Source organism: Microtus ochrogaster, unplaced genomic scaffold (genome assembly GCF_000317375.1).
Source record: "Microtus ochrogaster isolate Prairie Vole_2 unplaced genomic scaffold, MicOch1.0 UNK58, whole genome shotgun sequence".
NCBI lineage: Eukaryota > Metazoa > Chordata > Mammalia > Rodentia > Cricetidae > Microtus > Microtus ochrogaster.
Window position 1 is genome coordinate 139527 of NW_004949156.1, and position 11987 is coordinate 151513.

Here is an 11987-nt window from a genome sequence, read left to right on the forward strand (position 1 = left end):
GGGAGGCTGGGAGGAGGCAGAAATTTTTTTTTCAATTAAAAAAAATAGAAAGCAGCTTAAGCCATGACTAGTTCAAAGCTTAGATTGACATCAAGTCTTTCACTGCACTGCCTGAGATAATCAAACAATCCATGTAATCACTCTGTTATTGGCTGTCTGTTAGACTAGACTAAGATACAACCCACCTCAGATACTTTGATGTTTTCTTTTAAATCATACTATGTCATACAGACCTTTTAATCTCAAGAATGCAAAAGTAAAGTTATATTTAGAAGCATAAATTCAAATCCAGAGATAAGATTTAGAACTCTGCTACATTATATCCTTTTCAATTACATTAAAATTCTATAAATGTGCACTGAGGAGTATGCTGAATTTGTCTTCAGAGAAAGAGCCACATTTAAACACGGTCTGATCAGACAATTACTTTGTTCTATGATTGGAAGACTTTTGCAGCCGCCTGTCATAATGCTGCCATTGTATCATTAGTTAGAGATCCGCTTGTCTGAAGAAACTCTGTCTACTATTGACAGTCTTTACTACCTTGCAGGAGGCTCTCATTATAACTATGAGCACTATGGAAAGAAACTTGGTTGTTGCTTTAACTGAAATAAAGAGAATTATTTGAATTAGAGCACTGGACAGGGGCTCACTAATAAATCTTAGGATATTTTAATAGAAATATATTAAAGGTTGCTTCATATAATGTTCTTATACTTATTCTTATACTTTTAATACAAATATAATATAAGGAAGGATTATTCTGCAAATGTAATACCTTTTAATTAGTGCTTACATTTTAGTTCCTATTTTCATTATAAATCCATTCTTCAGCTGCTTGAAATTTTCAGTTTTGTCATTAAATAAATAAACTCTTTTTTTTTTTTTCGAGACAGGGTTTCTCTGTGGCTTTGGAGCCTGTCCTGGAACTAGCTCTGTAGACCAGGTTGGTCTCGAACTCACAGAGATCTGCCTGCCTCTGCCTCCCGAGTGCTGGGATTAAAGGCGTGCACCACCATCGCCCGGCTATAAATAAACTTTTATAGCATTCATTAACCATGCACAAAGGTGTTGCTCTGGGAGCTGACACTCTGTAAAGAACTAGGTAGACAGAATCTCTTACCTTATTTGCACTAAGAATCCAAAGTAAATATACACTCTTAATGGGAAACTACAATGTGATATATTAATGCAAATTTTAAAGTAATGGAGACTGTGAGAATATAAAGAAAATTAGGTTTATATTTAATAGATTAATTTAGAAGATTATATTGTGTATTATTTTAAATTGACCAGTTTAAATATTCCACAACACATACAAATATCAAAATGTTGCAATGTAGATATATAAAGTTTTGTTATTAGAAAGGGAGAAGATGAGGGGGTGATAATGTGATTTAAATATGATCATAGGACATGATCTATTTACATCAAAATATAAATTTGAAGTTCATACTTTTTATACTCAAGTGTAAATAACAAAAAGGGAATGAACCAACAATAATATTTTTAAAAATTCAAACAGAACATTGGAGTGGTATATAACAGGTCCTAGAAAATACCAAGTGTAGGAGCACTATTCATATAGTCTCCCAGCTACTTTTTCCTTTGCCAGATATCTTTTATGAATTTGTTCTTGAGAATGTTCTACATTGGCTTTATCAAACAATGGTAATATCTCATATATATTTTCCTTATATATGTATATGTGTGTGTTTATTCACATATGTATAATATAAAACCCAGGAACATTTTGAAATCCTAGTGCAAACTTTGGAAAGGAGAATTATCAGAACTACATTATGACAATCAGTCCTAAGCTATATGTTGTGGATGGCTTAAGAAATTTACAAATATTTTGCCTTATAGTTTACCTTAGAAGGATTCTTTTAAATGTCACTAGATCCTGGAAGGTAGATCTTACAATCTCTTCACCATGCTATTAAGAGTTGAAAGTGTTAAGTTGGCCTATTCACATTTAATTACAGCTATATTAAGTTTAGTGACTATTTGTTCTACTTCAACAGTGGCATTATTCAATTGTACAGTTTTCATAATGCAAATTATAAAGGAAACTAGGGAGGGGAAACAACCATACAAAGCAAAGTAAAAACTGAATACAAAACAAATCATTAAACATACGGTTATCTTAGTTTCTCTTTTCGAATAGGTGCCAATTCAGAACAGATTGTATATGTGTCTCGGTGGTGGAAGTGGATTATCTGTCTTGAATTGGATTGTGATGACGGTGACCCTATTCTAAGTAAATCAAATCTCTTGAACTATCTAATAAGATCAGGAGGAGCACTCAGCCTGAGAACAGCAGAATGAAACAACCGAGATGATTTGGCTAATGTTTTCTTCCAGCTTCTTCCTTTGATGTGCAAGATTCTGTGACTTTTTTCCTGCAGACACCCCTGATCCTGTGTACTAAGTTGATGTTCTTTGTCTTTTCTTTTTCTTTATGTGAGCAGAGCTGAATGAGTACCAGAAAGCTACGCAATCTGTCGTACAAAAAGGTGATCGTGAAAGAGTCTAGTCTCTTTGTTGTCTGTGTGAAAGGAATTGCTGAAAATCTCCTAAGAGTTAACATTTAAATAATCCACTATTACTTCTTCTTCTATCTAGGCTGTGAGGAAACAAAAGTTGCTTGAACAGAGTATCCAGTCTGCCCAGGAGATTGAAAAATCCTTAAACTTAATTCAGGAGTCCCTTGAATTCATTGACAAGCAGTTGACAGCTTATATTGCTGACAAGGTGGATGCAGCTCAAATGCCTCAGGAAGCCCAGGTAAGTATAACAAACTGGAAATAAGCATTGTTTTTACTTTTATAGTCTTAATGTTTTTACTCCAGTGGGATATTGTACATTCATACTTACGTGTTATTTAATTAATCATGAAGAGGTTTCCTTTCATATACTCATTGTCTATTTTGAAGTAAGAGCTTAAAGAAGTCAGTGTTACAATGCTGAGATTTACTTTTCAAAGTTTACAGTACACCAATTTCCAGCAGAGGTAATGAAAACCAAGATATCTGATATTTATTGTTCACAAATGTTTCAGAAATATAGTCAACCTTGAGTGGAACCATAACAATTAACCTGGCACAGAAATGTTTTTTTTTCTTTTCTTAAACATTAGTCCCAATCATTTGTCTCAAATACTTATTTTGTATGCTGAAAATCAAAGTTCTAAAATTTGTTTCTGATTTCATATTCATATGCTACAAGTAGTTAACCAGACAGTAGAAATAAATATTCACCTTGTTACTATTAATCACACTAGATGTGTTCATGTGCAGAAACTCACATACACCCATGCTTTCAACCCAAATTATGAATTACTTTTAATTGCATTTTCTGGAAAATGATATTTAATGTAAAAATGAATCCCATTTATAGGAATTAACTAAGTAAATTCCATACCCTAACATATTTTATATGGTAAGAATTTTAATCAGCAAATATCTGTTTTTGTTTTTCGAGACAGGGTTTCTTTTTGTTACAGCTCTTTCTGTTCTGGAACTCACCCTGTAGACCATACTGGCCTCGAACTCCCAAAGATCCTCCTGCCATTGCCTCCTGAGTTCTGGGATTAAAGATGTGCGCCACCACCACCCTGAACAAATTTACATTTTTAAATAACATGCAAATGTAAGTATAATCACATGTGTATCATTAGTTAAAATTTTTAAACCTGTGCTATGTGTTAGGACAGTAAATGGCTTTTGTAAAAATCACATACATAATATATGCATAATATATACATATATACATAATATACATAACAACCATACATAATATATACATAATAACCAAGTATAATTACTATCTCTATGAAATGATGTATGAGGTATTAAAACGTGATGTGTAATTCCCATAGTTCCTCTTCTACCTTACTTATAGAAATTCTAGGAGCATTTTACTTAAAAGGCAAATAATTGTTTAAAATTTAGGATTTGTAGATCTTGGCAATAAATGCTGTTATACTGCATTGAATCACAATTTGTTGTGACACATACTAGCATTTAGTAGTTTACCACATTGTCCACATTTAAAAAATGAAGTCTCTGGGCATTTGGGGTAGATGATAAGATTTTTTTCATAGTATGGCAAATTTCAGAAGAATGCATTCTTTATGGAATCCACATTATTGCAATTGTCAAATAACCTGCTCACACTCTTAGGAGGCCCACAAGAAAACCAAGCTTAACATATAGGCAAAGGGTCAAGGTGAGACCTATGCAGGATCCCTGATTGTCAATTCAATCTCCCTGAGCTCTTATGAGCCCAGGGTAATTGATTCTGTGGGTTTTCTTCTGATGTTCTTCACCCTGCTTGCTCCTACAATCGTTCCTCCTTCGCTTTAGTAGGATTCTTGGAGATTGGTTGTGGGTCTCTGTATCTGTTTCCATCAGTTTCTGGGGGAAGCCTCTCTAATGTACTAATCTAAGGGAATAGCAGAATATCATTAGGCATTATTACATTAACATTTCTTTTTCTCTAGTCATGTTTGGTTCTATCCTCGGTCTCTGGACTACCCAGCCTCTGGGTTCTAAGGCTATAGGCTGTTTCAAGGGCATGCTCACTCTTATGGTGTGTGTCTCAGGCTGGACTAGTCATTGATTGCCCACTGCCACAACTGATGCTCCTCCTTTACTCCAGCACATCTCATAGGCACGACAAACAGACAAACAAATTCAAATCAATTTTCCAGGTAAAACTTAACTTTTAAAGATATTTCTTGAAATGGAGTCCCCTGTTATGTAAATGACAATATGTAACATTGGAGAATACAAACCACCTACAAACTGTTGAACATTATTTCATCCCAACCTCTCCTTTGCCCATGACTGCAAATATTTTTTATTCTGTAAAAGAGCTATGAAGTACTAGATTTCCTTGAAGGGTAGCATTTCCTAAACTCTCAGTTGAAGCACCTGTTGAAGGCAGAGTTGAAGAGTACAGAAACAGTCTGTGAAACAAGAGTTTAAACAATGTTCCAGACACAGGAGCCACTTAGAATGCCAGCAAAATTACATTCTCTGAAGTTTGTGTTTGCGGTGGCAATGGATTTGAATGCTTTATATTGGCAGAAAAAAGACTGAAATGTGATTCCTTAAATGTAGGTCAATAGTTTGATACCAATTTAAAAATGAATGGGCTTTGTGTTCCTCAACAGAAATTGCATTCTTGTTATAATCCATTAATAAGAACCAGAAAAAAGGAAAAAAAAAAGACAAAAACAAAACAACAAACAAGTGCGTGTGTAGTATTTCTGTGGTTGCTATTCATTTACATAAGAGCTTAGATCTGAGAGATGCTGATCCTGGGGATTTGTGAGTGTCTGTCTCCACCGTGTGGTGCACTACTAGTTTTGCTACTAAATAGAATTTTAAAATACATCTTTCCTTTTCTTCAGTTTAAATTGAGAGCCTCATTTATAAAACCATTGTAACTATATGGGGATATATGTTTTGTCACAAACTTCTGACATTTGTGTCTTATTGCATATAAAAGTATATATAGGTGAATATGCTTAACTTTTCCACTTTTACATTCAGAAAGTGCCCAATTAATCATTATTTCCACTGAGCAATTGTCTAGCATCATTAGAACACAGTGACTTTGACATCTACCTTTTAGAAGAGTATGGTCCCTTGTATTTAGTGATGTGCGTCTATAGAAACAAAGCTTAACCAAGTTTAATCATAAAAGTATATTCTTAAAACAGCACAAGTGGTCCTGTATATTTTATTTCAAATTGTAATATTAAAAATCACCATTTGAAAGGTTTCAGCTGCCTAGTGCTATATATATTATAAATTGATTCAAATAATATAAAACACAGAGCCTCATTTAGATGCAGAAATATATCTTCTAGGTAGTAAAACCCTAGACTTATGGACCATTTAAAAACACTAAGATTTAAAATGTCAAACCCCTTAAATACTTCTTTGAAGGAATTATACAAATAAAATAATCCATTTGGTCCAGCACTGGTGCTACATGCCTTTAATCCAGCACTCCGGAGGCAGAGGCAGCAGCTATCTCTGAGTTCAAGGCCAGCCTAGTGTACAAAGCAAGTTCCAGGACAACCAGGGTTGTTAAACAGAAAAACCCTGTCTGGAAAAAAATATATGTATTAATGGCAAATATCACAAAACACAAATGTAATAAATATTTCTTAACTTTCTATAGCAATATATGGGAGCATTAAGGTTTATGTTTACAAATCAAATCAGGTATTAAAAAGAATTCAGATATAAAAACCGCACCTCAGAACTATTAAGTAAGGGTACATTCAGTCAGCAGAAAGTTTAGAAACACTTTTGAGTACTCTGAAATAACCGAGGATATTTTTTTTCTTTAGGTTTGGTATTTTGGGTTCTCTATATTTAACTTCTCACCAATCTTACAAAGACTTTACTGATAACTGTCTAACTACATGCTTATAGTGCTTTACGTTATGATCATATGTCAAAGTCCTGCATTCCCTTAAGTAATTTTAGCTTTTGAAATTATAATATGTTTAACCAGTCTATTGGGGGCAAATGCGAACTTGCTGATGTCACCATGTACTAGTAGGAGTTAAAAATAAAGTCACAATTGTAGATTTTGCTCTATCAGATTGAGTTTATGATTTCACTAGGGATTTAAACAGACGTAAGATGTAAATAGTCACTTTTTGATTGTGAATGATTTGGAAAAGCTTATTTTGACAGCCTAATTCTTTGATGTATTGCTCATCTTTTTAGAATATATATGAAAATTAAACAATTTAATGGTGGGAATAACTCAGTTGATCAAGTATTTGCCTGTTAAATCTGATTCCCTGATTTTAGGTAAATCCAATAAGACACACACACACACACACACACACACACACACACACACACACACTTCCAGACTGGGGTGGACAGGGACAAATGCAGGGGCCAAAACAAAGGAAATGCAGATAGTGGAGATTTTGGCTGTTGTTATCCAACAAAGTAAATACAAGGTTAGCATTGCACTCAGTCTATTTGAGTGTTACTCCATACAATGGGTAACTTTTCAATTTAAAATTATTATTGGTATTTTGATGTTTTGACTCGTATTTAGCTACAGAAGATGCAAGACTAGAATCAGATCATGCATCATTTATTGTAGTTAGGCAACATGCACAATCATGTCTTCTAAGAAAATATGATAATGAGGTGTGCAGTTTTCTATTATAAACTTAAGTAAGTTTTAAGATTTCAATTATTGAACCTTAATATGAAACATTTCTACAAATTCTACATATAAAAATAAAGCTTTCAGTATCAAATAATAGTTTCAATGAAGGTATAGTATCCTGAGTGTTTCCGAGGAACGATAGATTTCACCTGTATTGATATATGTCTTATATGGGGGATATTTTCCCGCAAAATAACTCCCACAGAAATTGCTAATCTAATATATACAAGACAATAGTAAGCACAAAGAAATTTCTTTTTCTTTGATTGAATTGTCTGAAACTTCTGTTACTTTAAATGTGTTTTTGTGCGGTCATTTTCTACCTCTATTCCTTCCTGCAATGTTCAAGATATTAAGGCTACCTAGCAGATATTTTATAAGTATTTGGAAAATTCACTAAAATCTACAAGGATTTACTCAATAATTATGTCAAGCATGTCCAAGACAAATGTGACAGTAATTATAACCTACTCAAAGGCAGAAAAACTTACCTGGTGACAGTTAGAAAACAAGAGAACATAAACATTAGGAATGAGAGCAGGGAGCAAGCAGTTGGGAAGGTTTACAGCAAGAGAGAGAAGGGAATGAAAGAGAATGGGGTAAAAACAAGGAACATTCATTTTGCAAGTGTAAAAACTGTCAGATAGTAAAAAAAGGATATTTCTAAATAGCACGATTATTGACATGAGTGAGATCTATTTTAAACAATGGAACTTGATAGTATATTTAAAAGATTTAGCAGGTTATTTTCATTTTTAAGATTAAGTGTAAATGAAATGTCACTGCAAATGAAGAGAAGACACCTAAGTTTCTAGGGAATAATGATTTTCCATTTGTCTGTTCAATTTATGAGTTTTGTTTTTACAAATAGAAATAAAAGTCTTCTTTTCCTGATTATTGGATTTGTGTAAAATATATTCTGGAATTTTCTCATTATTTACCAATGATAACAATTATATTTTTAATATATTCCCTCATGGTTGTAAAGAAAAAACAATTCAGGATCCTTTGGAACATTTTCTTTCTTTAACTCTATATTTTTAAGGATGCAATTTCAAAATTACAGTCCACTTTATAAAACTATAAATCCAACATCTAAATAAATAATTAGTAATCTGTACTTGATACCTTTTATCACATTTCTTTTTCAAGTGTCTTGTGATATTTTTGTTTGTTAGCAGTAATAAATTTCTAAATCATCATTTGCCATCATTTCTTTTATTGATTTCATGTTTCAGGTAGCTACAGTTGAATCATGTTTGCAATTTTATGTTAATTTGATACATGAGAATGATTGGATGAAGTATTATGAAAAGGCATATGCTTATGTTTCAAAAAATTATTTTGTTCTCTAGTTTCTCCTATTACCATCTTAAATGAAAAAGTGGTATTTTAATTTTAGTTGTTTTAGTTAACATGTGAATAATATTTTTATTTGTAAGTATAATTACTGTGTTTTTAAACACCTCATTTTTTTAGAAATGCATGCTTGCAGACTACATCTAAGTATCTCCTGCCCTTGCCTCTCTCTCCTCCAACATGTCCCATGAACCCCTTTCCAAATTCTGGATCTCTTCTTAAGTTATTGTATTCTCTCTCTCTCTCTCTCTCTCTCTCTCTCTCTCTCTCTCTCTCTCTCTCTCACACACACACACACACACACCATGTGAACACATGCTGAGCCCCTTAGTTTATGTGTTTATGACTAACCCCTTGGAATCAGACAACCTGTGTGAGAGCTTGTCCCTGGAGGATATTTTTATGTTTCTCTCTCAGTAGCTACTGACCACCTATATCTCTTCATGGTGAGAACATGTGGAATTTTCCTTGTCCACCTTAGTGTGTTAACTTGTATTATCTATCATTATGCAGGTCCTGTTCAGGCAATCTGATTGTTGAAAGTTTATGAATATACTTTTTCTTTGTCATGTTTACAGTATGTTGTGTAACAGCAGATGACCACATGGACTCTCTGTCTTTTAAAATCTTTGCACTCTTTTCTGTGATTTTCCTTGAGTCATAGGCGTAGGGTTTACTTGCAAATGTCTGTTAGGTTTTGGTATATCAGAGTCATTCATTTGCATTTTTACCAGTTACGGATCTCTGTAATTGTCTTCATCACTACAAAAAGAATCTCCTTTGATGGCTGTGGGTATATCTGTGGGTATAAAGATAAGCATTTCCAATATAGAAAACTTATGCTGGTTTAGGGACATGCCAGTATTTACTTCTATTGGTCTTTAAATTATCTAGCCATAGGCAATTGGCTGCATTTACAATACTCGGTATGAATATCCTCCTTTGGAGTGAGTTTTAAGTCCAAGAAGAAAGTTGATTGCTACCCTCAAGATAAATGTGCCACATTGAAGCACTGTGGACAGCTTGCTGGTCCAGTCAGTGCTGGAGTTTATTTTGGCTTGTAATACCGTACTGTTAGAATCTATGACGGTGGGTAAAACACGGCAACAGGTAGCAGGCTCGATAGCAGGGATAGGAAGGTCATTTGTTAAATTAAACACACAGAGTAACTAGAAAAAATCTGCAAATAATGCTGACTTTTTAATCAGAAAGACCACCCTCAGTGGCATACTTCTTTTAGCAAGGATATACCACTTAAGCCTTTCAAACAGTGCCACTGAATGGGGCTCAAGTATTTAAATGTCCAAGACTATGTCAGACACTTCTTACTCAAGCCACCCCCATACAGTGATGGAATGTGTTTGATGTTATTTTAATTTTGTAAAAATGCTAGTGCTTTTGAAATTTCCATGTGATTTTAGATGTGGCTTATATTTTAGTATATGCATTTGTTAACTTACTGTTTCTATTGGAGTTTTAAAAAATGCAGTCAGGATGACAATTTTACAAGATTTGTTTTCTTTTTTCAAAAATGTAATAGATACTAGGGTCGAAAGAAAGTTCAAGTTGTATAACCTTCAAAATTTTTTGAAAAATTCATAAATTTCTTGCAAAATATGGAAATATAATATTAAAAATGTTTTTTCTTATTTTTGATAATTTAAATAGTAAATTTATATACTGCTTAAAATCCTATATAAATGTATTATTCAAGCAATTGTTATGCTTCAAAAATCATTTCTTAAAATTATAAATATTTTAAGTGCCATGGTCAAAGAAGAGTATTTTGTTAAGGTATAATGTAAAAAGTAAGTATAAAGTGTGTACAAATTATTACTTAAATTTAAGATATGTTTAATTAATTTATAAATGTACTAGATAAAAGCTTCACATGTCCTGCGACTTTCCTGAGGTAGAATGAACTGAAAATTTAATCATTTAATTAATAATTCATTAAATGGATTCAATTATTATCGTGAATATAATAATTAAGTTTTCCTACAGTATAAAAACTGTTATATTTAAGTTACATAATTTATTTAGCTACTGAATTTGTTTCATGTGCACAATCAGCATAAAAAATGAGGAAAATTTAATCTCTAATCACTTTGGAACAGTGCCATAAAAGTGACAACTTGGCATTAAATCCCATATATTGTGGCAAAGTCTCACTTTTGTATGCTGCATGTTATGTGTTATACTATTCATTTAATATTTTAATGTGTGTGACATTTTGAACAATGCAAAGATTTATTTTTCTCACTGGCATAGTTATTTGATGTGAATATGAACCTTTCAAACTCTCTAAAATGCATTATGTTAAAATTTTCCAACCTTCTTCTGCCGTGCCTACCTGATCTTTCATATCCCCTGGTAGCAGATGGACATTGCATTTCTATTTATATATTAGTAAGTTTAAATTGTTTCTGTTGTTTATAAATCATGAAAATGAATTAACTTATTTGAAAACATGTGCAATCAGTTATCAGAAGATGATTTTAGTATGGTATTATGCTTTTAGTACGGTATTCTCTTTCTACACCTGTAATTTGAATACTTGATCTGTTTCTGTTATTATAAAGTGCTCCCCTTTTCTATAAATTAAAAAGCATTAACTTTTACCAAATAATCCAGTTCCCTTATCTTGTCTTCAAGCTCTGATAATCTTTTTTCTTCATATGCCATCTTATTAGTGAGGTTTCCTAATGAGCTTTATATTTGACTTATTGGGTTTTTCATTTCCAGCATCATGTTACAGGCTTCCCTTAAGTTCTTATTTATTTACTGAATATCTTTAATATCTTGGATTTACTTTCTTCTTGAATTTTATATTTTGTCTGTGTGTATGTGTGTGTTTTCTCAGAGTATGATTGTGTCTGAGTTATTTGAAGATAATTATCACCATTCTTTTAAGCCTTTCTCTTTGGGGCCATTTTTTATGGGATGCATGATATTTGGAAGAGTCATGGGGTCTTGCAATTTTGGATTGTTTTTGTTTCTGTATGAGGGCTTTAGTAGCTGATGTTATTTGTTGGCTGAGGGTTTTTTGTTTACTTTTCCCCTTAGCAAGCCATCTTTCTGGTTTAAGTGGATATATCTGTATACTAAAGACAGGACTAAGTCATAATGAAATTTTACTACATTTTTTTTTTTCTCTAGAACTGATCATTGTTCTATCCCCATTGTTCCTGTGAGAGTCCATTAAGATCTTCCCAGGCTCACCATATCCCTAACTTATCCCCTCCTCTTCAACCTCTGGTATGGATCATTGCACCCAGAAAACTTATCCTGGGTTATTTTTTTTTTAATTTTTTTTTTTATTAAGAAAGAAAAAAAAAATTTTCCGCCTCCTCCCAGCCTCCCACTCCTCCCACTCTCCCCCCCCTAACTTCCCCCCCTCCTAATCT

General features: G+C 33.0%; 1 protein-coding gene across 1 annotated transcript in view; it reads left to right on the forward strand.

Annotated features, from left to right (window-relative positions):
• Window positions 1-11987, forward strand: part of Dmd (dystrophin) — a 1456297-nt gene that overhangs the window by 123318 nt on the left and 1320992 nt on the right. The window contains exon 17 of the mRNA XM_026777353.1: window positions 2629-2790. Coding sequence (XP_026633154.1) covers window positions 2629-2790 — 162 coding nt within the window. The remainder of the gene's footprint in view (window positions 1-2628; window positions 2791-11987) is intronic.